Genomic DNA, 18,894 nt, shown 5'->3' on the forward strand with positions numbered 1-18,894 from the left:
CTTAGCTTTATTAAACTGTTGTTTTGTTGAAATACAAAAAAAATATTGTTTTCAGCCGGTAGGTTCAGGTAAGATGCCTGTATTTTATTTGGTATTATGCATTGTTGAAATGATAATAATATTAATTATATTAGTAATAATAATAAATACTAGTTGTACAGCACATTTTAAGATCCACAGATTCATAAAGTGCTTTACATTAAAGAGCATTAAAAACAAGATTCAGTTCAATGGGAAACAATACTGTAAAAGCACAGCACAAAACATAGTTATGATATATATTTCTTTGTCCATTTCTTCATTCCATCAATATTACTTATGCAATTGAAAATGCATTCATATTAATGAGGTAAGCACACAGATTTACCTTTAATTTAATATGTACAGAAAAGTTACTTTTCTCTTGAGTTTTAATGAATGTATGCATAATTTATTTTTCATATTATTCTTCTCTATTATTATTACTCTCTTATACATACTGTGTTTACATTTTTTTCTTATATATTATTTAAATGCGACACAATGAATCAAATTGTGCTGTACAAAATGTTGATTAGATCAAATTTAAGACCACTATTTTTACTGCAGCTTTACATTGTTGAACATGCCTATTCAAAAAAACAACAGATAAGTGGAATCCACTGTAGGTTGACGTCAATATGACGCTTCCACGCGATCGACTCATTGTTGGATGCGTAACGATCATATGGAGCGGCTGCATATAAGTAAGGTTACACTGTGTTTGACGGGATGTGTTAAGCATGGGCTAGATTGAATAACTATAATCAGGTGGTGACATGTGTGACATTGATGTCAGCTCTACTAATGCGATCATTACTGCTGCTGAAAAGAGGAAGTGCAGGCACTGTGAAAGGGCAGCCATTGATTTACATTTCTGTCTTTATCTTAAGGTCAATTTTATTTGATCCCTGTGGAACAAAACTGCCACATTTGTATGTTGAGAATAGCGGCACCTACTGACGGAGAAGGACACATTTACTTAATTTATGAAGTCCTTACACTAATATTTCTTCTGGCTGGGCTGGTTAGCTCGGGAGTTAGCAACTAAGGTTGCTGGTTAAAATCCTAGCGAGCAAAACAGACTCATTTGTGCAACATAGGACCAGGTCGTCTGTGTCACTACCATCAGAGCTTCACTCTTAAAGTGCAACTAATATAAAAACTAAACTCTCTTGATTTACTTACTTGTTTCAAATGTGCCCTGCTTCTTTCTTTATACAATTATCACAACATGTCCAGATGAAATTTTACTTTTTTTCCATTGAGCAATAGAGATAATATAAAAATAATCAAATGGAATAAATAATGAATTTAGTTTGCTGCCACTCATTCGAAAAAGGCATTACGAAATGATTATCAAATATTGAAAAATATATATATATATATATTTATTGTCAAAATAGTACAAAACATTTTCAATTCCTATTTTTAACAACAACAAAACATTTCCCAAAGGAGACCTAAAACGTTAACATTGAAAAGGTTTTTTTTTTCTTAATTAACATATCAAGTTTTAAACATGTGTTTCCAATGGTCAGCCTCATGGTTCGCTTCCAGTTGGAAGTTAAGATGTGACGACTCTTGCTTTATGTAAGAAACTTTAAAGAGGATTACAGTGAAAGGGAAATGTAAAGAATACAAGTTGGTGGTTTGGCTGAAGCTCAAAAATAAAAATCCTCAAACAAAGGCACTCACTGATAGATCTCTTTTTCTAGTGTCTCCTGCAGCTGAGCGGCTGCGTTACATCTTGAGTGAAGATGATGACATGCCTACGCCAACTCTGTTCACTGAGATGGACACTTTACAACGAGAGGGAGAGGAGCTGGAGTGGAAGGAATCTGCCAGGTGGATGATGCACTCAAACACTCTCATCACACACTTGAAAACCTTTTACAAACTAATCAGCTGCACGTTTAACTGAAAAAGCTTCATGTTCGTTTTTGAGATTGTGATCAAGTATTATAATTGTTTTTTAAATTAATATCACTATTTTTTTGTAATAATTTATTTAAAGGTGATCAGTCAAGACTAATGTAGTAGAACTCTCTAGTTATTATTTCAACAATGTTCTTTACTACGTAAGTTTGTCTGTATGACCAGCCCAGAGAGTGTGTGAGTATCAAACTAATTTACATCCATGGGTCGGAGACTTACATATAAAGTACTGAGAGAGTTTTTGAATTTCCCAGCAGTTTTGAATCAGAAAATGACACAGCAAGAGCCTTTATCTCAAAAAACAAAGGCTCTTGGAAATGGCGTAATGGAGAAGCTAAGGCATTAGCCTTTTTTGACACTTTTTGACACATCATATTTAATCTTACGTATTGGGGGCTTTGACAATTTCTTCTGGGCATTTTGATTACAGTATTTCAGGTTTTGAACTTGAATATTGGATTTTCAGACCAGACGAATCATAATGAAAGCTTAGGAAACATATACTAATAATAATCATAACAGAAATATATTACCTAAGATTAAAATTTAAATATTTTCTTTCATATTTACCAAACCTGTTGTTAGAATTGGTGTAGATACTTTGAAGTGTTTTGTCAAGGCCAAATATAACTTTTTTAATTATTCAGCGACACATCACCATATTTAACTTGTTTCTAACTGTGCTTTCTTTTCCCTTGTGTTCAGACTTCTGCCCTATAAAGCCATAACCACTGTTCAATGTCTCACTCTGCTTTCTTTACCTACAGCTGCATCCAATATGTTTCCTATTAAGTGCCATTCCAGTCAAAGTGAAACATAATTTCACTCTTAATTTATGGAGTCTGAAATTGTTTGACAGTATTGTTCTGTAAAACTATCACTTTTTGCCATCACAGTCAAGCCATCAGACGTTGAAGTGTGCGTAATGACAGTGTATTACAGTAGCAGTTAACAAGCTTTGAAGAAATGTCCGGGAGAAAACAACTCTCAACTCAATTATTTTGCCATTAGCCAAAAACGATAAATCATTTTTGATTAATAACAAAACATTACAAAATAGGCTACCTCCATTTTTTTTCTTTTTTTTATCCATTATTTATATTCTCACATATTGACACCAGGTAGTTTATTCTCAAGAATGTAATGCCTTAAGTTGTTACGATTTCTTAGACAACTGAACTATTAACTATTACAGACTAGAATGTCTTTTTAGGGAATTCAGAATTTGTATTATACTCAGTTAAAAGTGAGTAGAGAACACTCGGCTTGAATTGTTCAACATCCTGGGTCAAAGCTGTTTGTTCTAGCCATGAGCTATCCAGGCTAGAGATGCCATTGAGGCTAATTGCAGTTCATGAACTTGAAAATATTGGGGGCTCAGTAAATATGAGCAAAGACGCTTTAATTCGTATAAACCTGGATACAAGATTGATAATGTTACTTTCGGGTTTTTTTTACACCTAAATGGCTTTTAAGCTTGTTCAATGCTACCATAGTGCTCTCTCATTAAACGCAGATTTTGAGCTACAATTGTCTCAAAATAAACAAGACTTGTACGCTTTTAATGCGTGTAACTGCATGGAAAATCTATGAGGGACCGTACAGGACAAAATTCATTCTAGACCTCTCACACATATATTGACATATATACTCACTCTTACACACACACATATATACATATACATATATATATATATGTATATATATATATATATGTGCGTGAGAGAGGTCTAGAATGAATTTTGCCCTGTGCGGCCCCTCATAAGAATCTGTGTAATTGCTGATCCACATGTAAATGTAATTACGCACACAGAAGTTTAACATATGTTTTGTAAATTTAAATTATATATTTCAAAATACAAATGTTTTTGTAAATACCAAAATACAAATTAGAAATGTTAATTTCACATTTGTGTATATCACAACACATGTGCAGCCATAGGATATTTGCAGATCACCCTCTGTGTCCATAATAGTTAAGCTAGACATTTGCACTATTTTTTTTATACATGCCGCATGTCTAATGAACAAACACTAAACTCAAGTTCTTCTTTGCTCATAAGCACAATTCATCTGATCTTCTTGACTCTGTCGCTGTCTACTATTCTCAGATGGGTGAAGTTTGAGGAGAAGGTGGAGGAGGGAGGCGAGAGGTGGAGTAAACCACACGTCTCCACCCTGTCGCTGCACAGTCTGTTTGAGCTCAGAACATGTCTACAGACCGGAACAGTTCTTTTGGACCTGGACGGCTATTCGCTGCCTCAAATAGTCGGTGAGAGGTTGAATCAACAATAATGGAACCTTAGAAGGAAAAATCCCATCTTATGCATGTAAATAAATAAATAAATAATAAAAATGAGCAATAACTGTATTTTAAACTTTAAGATTCGTCTTGAGTTTCAAAGGATTGATGAAAAGAGTTCACATTGTTCCCTGACATATTATCAGCTGTTGAAAAATGTAAAACATAAAATTGAATAATGTCTAATGAATCAGTAGTTTAGATAGAAATTGGAGGTCTTTCATAGAAAAACATAAAACTAGCATTAGTAAAGTCCTGTAATCAAGAAAGAAAATAGTAATATAAAAATAGTAATGTATTTTCAGAGGGTTCTAACATGATAAGCATAAAGTAGTGTACATATGTAAATACATTTGCTGACAGGGTAAATACTAGATCATTCTTTTTGAAGAATCTTTACAAGCATGGCTGGGTTAGTTAAGAGTCAGTGAGGGTAACAGCTCAGTTGTTAAGATAGTATGATTAAACACCTTAAGGGCTTTTGGGGATTAAAGTGAATATGATGAGACCTGACACAGAAATGGGCCATTAATTGATTAAAATCCATTCAAAAGCTTTCAGGAAGCACAGAGACTACTAAAGAGGGAAAATTTTATCAAGACGACAGCTTATAAAGGGCAAAATTGAAGAATATGAAAAGAATGCTGATCAGGCTGTTGATCCCGACTAGATTTATTCCATGTGCACTGCATGTTAATGAGAAAAAACATGGTTATGGTTGTTGAGGACCATGTAGAATTCTTATTTAAAAATGCTTTAATTTTAATGCTTTTTAATAAAAAATGTTTCAAATATATATATTTATCCACTTAATCTGAGATGTTTCTACATGATAATTTACCAAATTATAATTATCACAATCACCTGGCCACCACTACACTCATTCGCATAGTAAAATGCCTATTCTAGTCTGACATAAAATTTTTAACAGAATAACTGGCAATCTTAAAATCATCCTAACATTCTTCACCAGGTGTTTTTGTGTCAGCCGCCCAAATCCTATTTTAACAACGTTTGCTTTTGTAGATGACATCATTGAGAGACAAATAGAGGAAGGCATGATTACACCAGATCTCAGAGACAAGATCAGTTTTGTCCTCTTGAGAAAACATCGTCATCAAACAAAGAAGCCCATCCACCGCTCACTAGCCGACATCGGAAAGTCCACCTCAGCCACGGGTGAGTCCCTACTTCCCTTTCTCTCTTTACAAAATAATTGGCTATTATGTAGACATGGAAAACAGAACAGACCTCTGCTATTTTTCAACCATATAATAATCTAAACAACTGCAAAGCATCAATTGTACAACATAGTTCTGAGAAAGAAAGAGGATAAAATATGTGAGGGTATTTGCCATAAACATGTAAACAGTATATTGTTGTGATTGACGCTGAACACAACACTAGCCCGGATTATAACCTGGTAGAAGTAGCAATATCTTTCCCTTATCTGTGATGGCTTTAACGTTTTATATACCCATGTTGGCTTCATTTATAATGTATATAGAGCATATTTATGTCACACTCTGTAAATGAATGAACCCCTGGTCTCTACAAATCTTCACTACAGGGGTTGTATGAATGTTTGATGAGCTAATTATTGCCTGAGTATTTTCTATCCTGCCTCCATGCATCGACAAATGACTTTTAAATCTTCACCTCCATTGCTTGATGCTGTTTGTTTAACTCTCCAGGTCGGACAGTTGGTTCTCGCGGAGCACCCTGCCCTGCACCTGTTCCCAACTTTAACAGATCAACAGAAGACCTCGGTTTGAAGCAGCAGCCAGCCAACTACGGTCGTCTGCGTAAGTGCTTTCCAGGTTCACAGTGTGACAGCAGAACGCACATGAGATATTTCTGAGTTGATAGCTTTTGATTTATTAAAATAACATTCTGTACCAACTTAAGACAGACCATTTCCACTGATAAAAGTCCAGGGTAGAATCGGGTGGCTATTTTTAGGATCTAATAATGAAAGCACCACAAATACATCACAGGCACATAGTAGATATGTATCCTGCACAGTGTTTTATTGAACCGACAACTTCTCATTTTAACCAAAAGTAATATTGTTAATATGGAAAAACCTAACAGTCATCAGGGCATGAGGGCTGACAATCTTTTCAAAGGATGCTCCTTTTGACAAAAAGACAAGTTATTTCCCCGAAAACAATCACTGTCCAGTGACAGATATAGAAACACAAAAGATTAATTCACTTGAAATGCTGAGTATTTACTGAATCTCAATAGTTTAATCATAAAGACCATAAAATGGCTGGATAACTCAAACACATTGAGACATTTCATAGGACTAAAGACTATGATAGAAGCCATAAAGATCATGCCTCTGTGTTGAATTTCCTGCATCTGAAATAATGTAAAGTACATTGTTATTGGTCTGTTTATTCAGTATCAAGAAAATATCCTTTAACTCATGCAATAATCACGTCTTTATTTCATACTGGATCATGGGGGGACAAGTCTTGGTCTGGTAGTGTAACAGTTTCGGCTGAGAGGACTTGATTACAAGTCAACTACATGGTCTTGTCTTTGTTGAAGAATAATGCTTCTATAAAGTAAAAAGAACAGAAACATCTGTCTTCTGAATCTTAAATGAGACAATAAAGTCATATCACTAGCTCCTGGAACTGTAAATCTGGATTCATTTCAATGTCACATTAGCATAGCAGTGCTATCGACATTCTCTCCAGTCAGTTGAAATTGGGTCATCCTAGGGGACAGTGAGTTCATCTTGTTTTTGACCTCTGAAGGTTGCATAGAACAAAAGGTTTGTAAAAAAAAAAACAGGTCTCAACTAAATAAAATCTAAACTACATCTCTGGCCTTCAAAGTCCTGGAACTCAACTATAGAACAATATGGATCCAGCTAATGTCAAAGTTTCATCACTTCACACTCTTGGTCTCAGGAGAGGATTGAAACATATAGCTTTGATTTAAAAATAAATAAATAAACTAGTAATATTAGCTTAAAACAACCGCTGTCACCACTTGATGATTGACTGATTGACTGATTTGGGGTGTAATATTTGTGATTAAATGTAATATATGTTTTTTTAACTCTGCAGGTCATGCTCAGAGCAGGAGTATGAACGACATCGCTGATACACCGAGCACAGATCAGGTAACAATTATAAATATTTACTAAGGAAATGAAAACAACCTTTTTTTTTAATGGTAGATGATTTATTCTTCAGGGAGCTTTCGCTTAAAATGTCCACGCATATATCTCAAACAGGGCAAAATCATCTATTTAAATGCATAGAAGCGTAACACTGGATTGAATGTTCCCCTCGACTCTGTTGCCTTCATTGCCGTTCTCCTTGTCACATAAGTGACATGCTGAATCAACAGCTTTGACGTCAGCACTGTCGGAGCATAGTGTGAATGTGCCAACACATAATGTGGTTTGTGTTGGTGTTTTTAGGCAACAGAATGTGAATATGTTTTTCAGAGTGGCCAGAGGGCAGCTGGTGAATTTATTTAGCTGTGGTAATTACTATCCACAATTACTTTGTGGGCTTGCATTGAGCCATATTCCACCGTGTGTGTGTACACACACCGTGGGCTGGTTTAGGTAAAGTAGTTGTACTGTTTGTTCCAGAAATCTGATTGTGGTGACGCTTTCCACCCATGCTCCGTTTATTATAGTAAAAGTGTTAATCCTATATACTGGGATTGTTATTATGGGGTATAAGCCTAATCAATGGCCAAGAAAAAAACATAATATGATGGGAGTAATCTTATACATATACAAAATGATATTTAAAAAAAAAAAGAAATAAGAAGAAGAAGAAGAAGTAATAATTTAACATTTTCCATATTCATCATGTTCTCTTATATTTATGTTCTCAATACAAATGGACAGAACATGATTATTTGATATAAAGTGGTATCAATTATTTCCAAATAGTTTTTCAATCATTTGACAGAAAAAAAAAATCCAAAATATTTTTTTAAAAAACAGTGAAAACAATGAAATATACCAAGTTATTTTTTGACTGCTAATGAATATTTAATTCAGTTATTTTCCACCACGTATTCCCAATCTGGGCTGCAGGGGTCTGGATCCTGTCACTTAGGGTGAAGGGCAGAGAACACTTTGTAGAGGTCAACTAGGCTGTCACAGGAGCACCAGAGGTAAACACACTTAAGCAATGGTAGAACATACAAACTCCACAAAGAAATGTTGCAAATTGCCTCAATCTGAAAATTAACCTTCAACGTTCTAGCTGTGATAGGGTAGTGCTAACCACGGCACCACACCTACCTGTAGTGGATATTAAAAATAAAAATGAATAAAATAGTTATAGAATATTAATAGTGATAGAACTGGAAATAGCAATAATATATGGTATGGTATGAAATGAATGTCTCCCCTAAACATTTTAACTTCATAATTTCAATTGCTATTTTCGTAAAATGTTTACTCCCTTTGCTTACAAAAAAAGGCCACAATTATTTCAAAGTATCGCAGGCCAGCAGCAGGTCACCGTCAATTAAACACAAGTGGACATTTGTGTGATCGGCCATTGTCTGAGCTGATATTGAACTGGCACGAGATGGATCATAGATCCAACTGTCCTCGTGCTGGGTCGCTCACATGTCGCCAGTGATGAAGGCTGCAGGTCATTAGCTCTCTGTTCTATTGAGTGCTATTGTACTGTCATTCTATTTCCTGTCACACCTTTCAACATGCAATCAGACTATTCAGATTCATCGCAAACTTCTTTCACAAGTTTTTGTTTTCTCTGCAAACAATGGTGTTGTTGTTTATTGTAATGTCCTTATTTATAACATGGAGAGCTCAATTTCTGATCCACTTTAAAGGTATTGAAGTTCTTTTTCTACTGATACATATACTTTGCAACTCATATCTAATGTGTAGATTTGAAGGAGTATATGTATTATATGTGAAAAAACTGGTTCCTAACAGAACAAATGAACACGAAAAACATTTATGTCTGACTGGTTACGTTAGGTTACTCTGTAGCGAGAATTCTGACCCGCTCAAGTAGAAGAACTCATATTTCTCAGATCATTAAAACTCTGCATTGGCGGCCAGTTTCTTTCAGGATCAATTTTAAAATTCTGGTTCTTACTTTCAGAGCTATTCATGGTCAGGCTCCTCCTTACATCATTGATCTGATCCAGCCTTACACCCCAGCTCGGTAGGTGCTGCTGGCCCACACAGGGCGCTGGAGCGCCGACCCTCCCACTGATTTGGCTGTTTATTTGGCTTTATTTATGGTTTTATCTTTTATTTATTTTAGTTTTTTAGTTTTAAATTAACATAGTTTTAATCATCAACATAATTTTGTATATTTTTAGAACTCTTTACATTGATAAACTATATTCTTTGATTCTCGTTCTGATTTAAATCTTGGTCTGTGTCGTCATTGATCATATCCGGTCTCTGGCGTGGGTGGAAAGGCTCTTCTTGAATAGCCCACTTGTGACGTCATATTTACATAGCTCAACATGCAGCAAAAGCAACGCAGGCGAGCCAGTTCTTAATTGGACTTTCGGGCGCTGGAGAAAGCGAACATCATGATTTTAATACTTAATAGTAAACATTCAGAATAACTCAACTTAAAAAAAACTTTAAAAAAATGTCACAGCAGCTCGGGCTCTTTGGTTTATGAATCTACTGAATCTACTGGTTCAGCACGCACGCTTCCGGACTAGAGGAGCTCATAAGCTTTGGAACGATCTTCCTCTCGCTTTGTGTTTGATGGAGTCTACGGTCTCCTTCAAGAAACATCTTAAGACGTTTTTATTTGTGCAGGCTTTTCCTTGATTTTCTGGGACTCCTGTGTTTATTATCTATTATCTATGTGTCTGATCTTTTAAAGTATTTTATTTTTAACTGTGTATTGTTTGAATTGTTCGATTGTTAAAGCGCTTGTGACCCTGGTCTTGAAAGGAACTTTAAAAATAACCTTTACTTTACTTTACTAGCTGTATCATGGCTATGGTACAATAGTAAGTAAGTAAGTAAGAAAGTAATGTATTAAGTATTAACAGCTCCTTCTTGTTTATACACGAAAATAAACTGTTACAATAGTCTGAACGAGAAGACACAAATACATGGATTATAAGATCAAAATTGTGTTGTGGCAACATTTTCCTAAGTTTAGAGATTTTTCTCAGTTAAAGGAAAAAGTTTTGGTCAGTTTTCTGCAGTGTTGAACTAGAGACATGTCTTTGTCAAATACAACACCCAGGTTTCTCAAGCTCAGTTTGACAGACTGACCTAAGTCACTCAAGTACTGACTTATCTCTGGAACTTTATCAACCAGAGTTTCAGTTTTGTCCTATTTAGCTGCAAAGTGTTTTCACTCAGCCATTTTTTGATTTCTAGCAAACAATTGACTAAGCTGTTCAGCCTCTCGGGCTCAGTTGGATCAAAAGAGCAGTAGAGATGGATGTCATCAGCAAAAATGTGATTAGAAACATCAGGAAATCTTTAATTATTTTACCCAGGGGAATCAGGTACAGCAAAAATGATAAAGGACCTAAAACAGAGCCTTGAGGGACTCCACACAATAGATCTGCTGATTCAGACCTCATTTGATTGGCAGATACACTAAAACTGCGCCCAGAAAGGTATGACGAGAACCACTGTAACATAGACCCTGACAGTCCCACTTCATCCCTCAGTCTTCTCAGCAGGATCTGGTGATCAACTGTGTCAAAGGCTGAGGACAGATCCAAGAGAACCAGAACAGTGTATTGACCCGAATCAGCAGACATTGTGATGTCACTGGACATTTTCAGTAAGGCTGTCTCCGTAGAGTGATGTTTGCGGAAGCCAGACTGAAACTTCTCATGGATGTCGCTTTGATCCAGGAACAAAGATAGTTGCTCAGACACCACCTTCTCTAAGAACTTGGACAAGAATGGAAGCTTAGGAATAGGTCTGAAATTACTGAGGTCAGTCGGGTCTAAGCCTGGCTTTTTAAGCAAAGGCTCCACAATGGCATGCCACAATGATGTGGAGGGAGAGAGGTTTACCATTTTGGTAACCCAGGGGCCACCTACATCAAACACTTTAATAAAGAGCCTACATGGAAGGACGTCAGACGTGCAAGAGGAGGGTTTCATTGTATATGATATATTTATTTTAGTTGCCATTTATAAGTGTGCCACTCTTCATCAGAAAAGTTGTTCACTGCAGACACCCAACTTTATCTCTGTGTGCTTTTCTCAAAAGCTGAAAAACAAATTCATGAAGAAAATCCCCAGGGATGCAGAAGCCTCCAATGTTCTGGTCGGAGAAGTGGATTTCCTCAACAAACCCTTTGTCGCATTTGTTCGTCTCTCCCAAGCCACCACATTGGGAGGTTTGACAGAGGTTCCAGTACCTACCAGGTTACTGCATGTCGTTCTTCAATCCTTCTTGTTGCCTGCCATCTTTGTATGTACTTCACGTTTGTCTCATCACTCCTCCAGGTTCTTGTTTATTCTCTTGGGACCTCAAGGAAAGGCCAAGTCGTATAATGAGATCGGCAGAGCTATAGCAACCCTAATGGTGGATGACGTAAGTGCCTATAATTGTTTTTCTAATTCATTCCACTGGCATGAGCTTACACCCTGTCTAGGAAACTATGGGGAGAATTATCCAGTTTAAATCAACATGATATATTTTTAGCATCATTTTGTATTTAATATAGATGTATGCTTTCAGTTAAGATATTTTTAAATGGCTGGCGAACCTTCACAGCCTCAAACCACTGGTCCTTGCAAGTTTAATTAATTTATATTTTAATAATCATTGACTTGTCTCCTTGTTGAATTAAGTTTAAACAAGTTGCATTTGTGACTTGGGTTACTCATAGATTGTAAAAACCTTCTGTAACACACTTCTGTTTTTGTAACACACACACTGAGGAGTTCTGAATATCCTAAAATGAAAACCCTCCTGCCAGGAGGATTATGAAAACAAAAGTAAATGAACAACAAGATATATTATTGAAAAACTACATTAAACCGTTGCAACCTGTTCTACCTTTTATCAATTGGCCAATAAAGTGAATGTCAGGGTGCAGAACGGAGAAACCCAGGCGCAGAGTTCAATTGTAGAAACTTGCTTTTATTCCGAAGGGGAAGGCAGAGAAGTAATCCAACAGATCAATATTCGGTAACAAGAGGCAGGCAAGAGGTACGAGTACTTAGCGTGTTCATACGAGTCCGATACGAAGATGACATCAAGACGAGGACGTGACAGAAAGTGGGGGTTTAAATAGACAGGGGAGCAATCAGCAACAGCTGGGGGCGGGACTAACAAGACACAGCTGGGAACAATTACAACTCAGACAGGGGGGAAGTAAGACTAGCACAGACACAGAAGGGAGCGGATTTCACAATAAAACCGGAAACACAAGGAGGAACATGTAGACTCATGACAGTGAATCTGTAAAATAATATCCCACCGACACTAAAACTAAGACAAGCATAATAACTCCACCTCACTGCCGTGAAACTATCTCTGAAATTTACTTAATCAGTTTATATTCTTTATTATTTTGTTTATCATCTTTATTTTATTATGTAACGAATAGATTGTGCATCCATGTCTCAAATGCTTTTTCTTATGTTATTTTGCATCTCGGGCAAAAGCTATTAACGGATATCATTTTGGGATGCTTTTCTGTATCTGAAGTTCTCATTTCTTGAAGTGTGAATGAAAACAGATGTTGCAAGTTCTAAGCATCTTTCAGCACTGAGCTGTGCCACATTCCTCCTACACATGCGACAGTGACGTCTGCAAAATGTATTCGAATTTGTTTGCAGGAGTCAAAAGAAAATCGACATGCTGTGCAAACGCAGGCATGTGAAGCAAAATCAAGTTAGTGTTTAAAGTGGGAGGTAGAAAATCGATGCCACCTTCTTCTCCTGATACCACAGACCAGTTGTGTTTTATAGGTTTTCATAATTCATAAATATGAATGGCAGGTGTCTTTTTTCACTAATATAAACAGGGTCAAAGTGTCAGTATGACTCCTACATCATCTCAGTATTATATGTGAATATATTTGATATGAATCTTTATCTGTATGTCTTCCTTTTAGCTCTTCAGTGATGTCGCATACAAGGCCAGAGATCGTGACGATCTCATTGCAGGCATTGATGAATTTCTGGATGAGGTGATTGTCCTTCCACCTGGAGAATGGGACCCCAAAATCCGTATTGAACCGCCAAAGAAAACCCCTACTGCTGACAAAAGGTTGGCTTTTATCATTCATTTAGCATTCTGCCAAGTGTGAAGCAAACAACAGTGACTTCAAATCATTGATGGCATTTCATTCTGCAGACCACATTAGATATGACCACATTATTAACATTATTATGAAGAGTTTACAGAGCAATTATGCATATTGATTGAGCATGTTATGTAAGGGCCATTTTGGGTTGCCATTTATGGTAGAAGAATAACATTAAAAATATTTGTTGGGACTTAAGCATTATTAAAATTGCTATTTTTGTTTTATTGAGAGAAGGATGATTGACTGTAACATACATATACATAAACTAAAAAACATTAGGTTGATGACCATTTTTTTATTTGTCTCACACAATATCCATTTTCACATGTATGAATATTTTTGTTGTATAACTCTGTATGGAAGGGTGAAGGGGCAACGTTGACTTTTGAAAAGTGGTGCCAATGTGGAATGGCAAATAGCTGCATTTCACCGAGGGTCCACTTGAGGCAGGCTGTAGAAAGTGTACATACAGAGCCAAATTGGTATATGTACAGACTGGTTAACACACATGTGATGTAATATAGATAATAATTCTGGACTGGAGTCTGGCTAACTGGGTGACTGCAATAGTTGGATGGCATCACAGATAATACTTTAATATTTTGAAAATTCAATGTTACAGATTGAACCAACCACATGAAATTTTAACAATTCACAACTGATCAAAAGTCCAACAACAATTTGAATTTGAGATTACTTTTCAACCTGTTGTTATCCCTCCTGAATCCTTCAGAAACTCAAACAGACTTATCCAGTTTTAGGTCTTTTATATTCATATATTTATATGAATTGTCTTGCTAACCAAGAGTTTAACACCTTTTTATTATTCAACATCATATTGTTTGCTTGTTTTTTTCTAACTAACCAGACAAATACGGTAAGTTTTTAGATGAACAGTTGAGTTACCATCTATACTGTATTTATATTTTTGCAGGAAATCAGTATTTTCATTGAATGAACCTGGCCAGATGAATGGAAAAGCTGGTGGAGGAGGAGGTCTGGCAGAAGATGATGAGATGCCAGCACAACATGAGCTTGGAGAAGAGCTGGCGTTCACTGGACGGTGGGTGTTGACAATATAATACAGCTCAATACAATCTTAATTCTACATGAAAAAATGATTTAAAAAAAACGTTCTTTTTAATATAGTTTTTGGATTTAGCTTGCAGTATGAGAAGAGTGACGAGAACAACTATCTATCTATATATCTATAGATGTGGTCTTTGATAGCTCAGTGATATGCAGTAGCGTTATTGGTAAAGTAAGAGTAAAGCCCTATTGCACAATAATATGATTGAGACATCCAGGATAAGTAAGTAAGCTGAGTTTTGTGAATCCAAAACGAAAAAAGAGTGTCAAGGCTTACTTCGTTGCACAAAGGCCAAGCCAGGAAGAGCATACATGGATTCATCAAGCCAGATGAAACCAATCCTGGATAAATGCACCACGCGGCTTCCTTAACTAGACCCTGCGATCTGATCACAGATTCACTGATGCACTATGGCAAAAAGGGCAACAACCCATCCCTTTAGAAGCCAATGAAGAACTCAAAGACAACATTTAAAAAAAACAGGAAACATTGCTTAGTGTAATGTCGGTTCAAACTATGTTCATATTTGTCTCATGTTTCAACTCACTTTTAAGCTATTGGGAAAAAAGATGGATTTTTGTTTCATGGCTTGATGATCTAGTGGTATGAACCTTGCTCTTGATGTGTGTGGCCTTGTGTTCAAATCCCTGAGGTGACATGACATTTTTGTCTCTTGCACTACCTAGAGATTTGGCATACTGAAGGCTTTTAGTGCCTTAACCATTGAGTGTTAGCCCTGACATGTGATATACTTGTGGCCTGCATGAGGAAGAAGAGCGCCTCCTACAGTGCCATCACTGATAGATACTGGGACAATGCTGCTGTCTTCCCAGTTAATGTCACTGGTCAGCTGGTCTGAGACCAGTATGTTAATAATTTTCATTGAGGAGGAAAGTTGAGGACTTAAGTTAAATATGGCCGCGGCAGGAAACCCAAATGCAGATACAGGAATGATGAACTACTACTTTAAAAAAAAAAAAACAGGCTAACAAAAAGAGCAGGCAAAAAACTTGACCACTAAACTGACCATATACTTGCGCAAAACACACCACAAAAGTTAAACGTCACGACAGACAGACAAAGGAGGGTTTTTAAGCTCACAACAATCAAGGGGAACAGGTGAGACGAAGACACAGGTGACACAAATCAGGGCATTCAGGTCAGGAGCAAGATAGGAAGTAAACAAGACAAGGATCAGCGCTGAGTCTCAAATCGCATACTTGCGTACTCAAAGTTAGTATTTTTAGTGCCTAAGTGCGTCTCAATTCTTAGTATGCGAAATTTAGTGTGCCATGCACACTAAATTGGCGTACTAAAACGCCCACAAAAGTAAGTAAGTAAGTAAGTAATATTTATTTATATAGCGCTTTTCGAGACCAGGGTCACAAAAGTGAGTACGGTTCGATGGACACTATCTACCCTAACCGGCTCCATCTTAGTGACGTTGTAAACGGAAGTTACGTCATATATAAATGCATATACTGTATATATTCATATACTTACAGGTGCATTTTCAGCAGCAGTAGAAGGATGAGACGTCTTCGGTGCTGATACCAACTTAAATATCTCCCGAATATTTTGATTCTCATATTTTTTCTTTATTTCTTTTTCCAAAGATGCAAAACGTGCTGCCAGCAGGTGTCGGAGATAGCGTTCAAACAGCTGGTTGAAACATCGTTAAATAGTAGTAGAAGAAGAAGCTGTCATGTGATTTCCGGTTAGTGTGTAGCAGCAGAGTTTTATTTGAGACATACTATCTGTGGAGAATTTGCGTACTAGTTAGTACGTACACTAAACTGATGCATACTAACTTCTAGTATACTAAGAGAGGTATGCGATTTGAGACACAGCACAGGACTTCACAATAAAACCGGGAAGTGAGAAAGGAAATGACATCAATGACAGGAAATTACATCCACAAAGCTACCATTAAGGTTAATAATGTCAAATGTATTCAAGCTTGAAATGTCACTATCGATTCTCAACATTATCTTGATAATTGTATTATTCCCATGCATAGACATATCTTCTTTTAAACCTTGAAGTAGTTAAATAATCAATGTTTATTGTACTTATGACTGACACTGATAAAGTATTGTAGTAAAAGAAGCTCACCAGAGTCCATGTCTGTGCAACAGCTTCTGTGGAGGTCTGTTTCTGGATATAAAGCGCAAGTTGCCTTGGATACCCAGTGACTTTTACGAAGGATTTCACATTCAGTCCATCTCAGCTGTGCTCTTCATCTACTTGGGTTGCATCACAAATGCCATCACATTTGGAGGCCTGCTGGGAGATGCCACCGACAACTACCAGGTGAAACTACATGTTTATATGTTTGGAGTTAAAATTTTGATTTTGATAAACTCTAAAACATATGTTTTTGTTTTTATTAATATGAAGAGTTAATTGCAGTGTTTTGAGGTATGGAGCTCAACATCAAGTAATATATTATATTGAAACATAAAAGTGTAACTGCAATGTCATGGCTGCCAATTTTCTGCAAATACAATTGTTTACAAAAGTAAGTAAGTAAGTAGAAATGGTTATTTCCAAAGCGCCTTTCTAGACCAGGGTCACAAAGCTATTTAACAATAAAAAAACAATGCACAGATCTGCTGATTCAGACCTTATTTGATTGGCAGATACACATAAACTGTGCCCAGTTGCCTCTGTCTGATCTTCCTGGCAAGTTCAAATAGTCCCTCAGTATTCCACATTTGTCCGTCACCATCTCTGACCCGCTGATGTAAAGCAGTTTGGTGGTTACGTGACCTTCGCAAAATCAAAGAGTTCTACATGACAAATTGTTTTTAAACTAAAACTACTTAAACTAACTAATACAGATTACATGGAAAAAATAACAAACAGGTGTGCAAGCTATGATAATGGACCCTGTAAACAACCTGGTGCCTACAGGGACCATGTAAGTGACTGTTTTAGTCATTTTTGGCAAATGTATTTCTCTGGAGGAAATGTGATACATGTGAATTGTGAAATGATTTGAGCTTCAGAGAAGGTTCTAGGTCAGAGCATGAATAACTAGTTCAGCTTCACTGGTTTTTCCACACATTTATCAGTGGAGGTGTTGGAGGGGAGACAGCTGACCAAGCTGAGACTGGTATCAAAAGTGTTATAACAGTGTTATAACAATAAAATAATATGTATTCACAGGAACATATGTGTAAAACAAGTCAACAATGCTTTAAAGAATCAAACAATATGAAATATTCTATGCAGTGAAAATCTTGTCAACATAATTTTCAGCAGAGGTCATACTTTTAACATCCTTCAGATGGTGATTGAGGCTTTAGCTAATATGCATTTACTGAAATAGAATTCATATTTTCAAGACACTAAAAGGCATTGTTATGTTACAAATGGAAAGGGTGAACTCCCAAAATGGGAAACATAAACCAAGGGTAAATTTGAACTATATGTATAAACAAGCCCAACTGTGTAATGCAATTAAAAAAAATATTATAATCCAAAATTACAGGCCTATATATTCCAAAAATTAAAGAATCCAAGCAGGGGGCCAGCCAGTCCTTGCTTTTAAGACCAGCTATGATAATCAAGAGTTCCAATGGAGCTGAGTTGCACCAAAAGATGACCACAAGATTCCGTTTTTTGGTGAAGGAATTACACCCTAAAATGATTCTTACTCATCATAATTAAGATCAACATGTTAAATTAGATAATGATTTTTATATTAATATTTTATTATTTTGTTTGAGGTTAATGTTTCATGGTTTCTAAGATGATTTTACTTTTACTGTCTCTTCTTTAGGGGGTGATGGAGAGTTTCTTAGGAACCGCTCTAGCCGGCACTGTCTTTTGCCTCTTCAGCGGTCAGCCGCTCATCATCCTCAGCTCGACTGGGCCCATTCTCATCTTTGAAAAGCTTTTATTTGATTTTAGCAAGTGAGTTTCTGACTTTGGAAGCTGTTTGTCATATGCTAACACTTTGATAGTTTTGCTACTGCTCATGAGTAGTTTGTAATAAATCAGTCAATGACTTTATGTCAAGATTTCGATTTCGATTTCAACTCATAACTAGGCAGAATCTTCTGGTAAAAATAGAAGCGACGAATGAATATTTTGAATAATGGCTCTAAACTAACTCCACATTAATGATGCATCTGTGGAACGCAAGTGTGTCATCTGCTGAATTGCATCTCTAAGTAGTGAATCATCTCTGAGTGCCTGAATGATCGGAGAAGAGTAATAAATACCAGTGAATCATAATAGTGCAGATTCAT

General features: G+C 36.4%; 1 protein-coding gene across 1 annotated transcript in view; it reads left to right on the forward strand.

Moving 5' to 3' along the window:
- The window catches only part of slc4a5a (solute carrier family 4 member 5a), a 35,890-nt gene that overhangs the window by 3,469 nt on the left and 13,527 nt on the right, over positions 1-18,894 (forward strand). The window contains exons 3-13 of the mRNA XM_087797672.1: positions 1,737-1,866; positions 4,068-4,228; positions 5,285-5,437; positions 5,953-6,063; positions 7,345-7,400; positions 11,493-11,650; positions 11,732-11,819; positions 13,351-13,505; positions 14,480-14,608; positions 16,774-16,948; positions 18,423-18,556. Coding sequence (XP_087653798.1) covers positions 1,737-1,866; positions 4,068-4,228; positions 5,285-5,437; positions 5,953-6,063; positions 7,345-7,400; positions 11,493-11,650; positions 11,732-11,819; positions 13,351-13,505; positions 14,480-14,608; positions 16,774-16,948; positions 18,423-18,556 — 1,450 coding nt within the window. The remainder of the gene's footprint in view (positions 1-1,736; positions 1,867-4,067; positions 4,229-5,284; positions 5,438-5,952; positions 6,064-7,344; positions 7,401-11,492; positions 11,651-11,731; positions 11,820-13,350; positions 13,506-14,479; positions 14,609-16,773; positions 16,949-18,422; positions 18,557-18,894) is intronic.

The sequence above is a fragment of the Callionymus lyra genome, chromosome 1, assembly GCF_982586985.1.
Source record: "Callionymus lyra chromosome 1, fCalLyr1.hap1.1, whole genome shotgun sequence".
Lineage (NCBI taxonomy): Eukaryota > Metazoa > Chordata > Actinopteri > Syngnathiformes > Callionymidae > Callionymus > Callionymus lyra.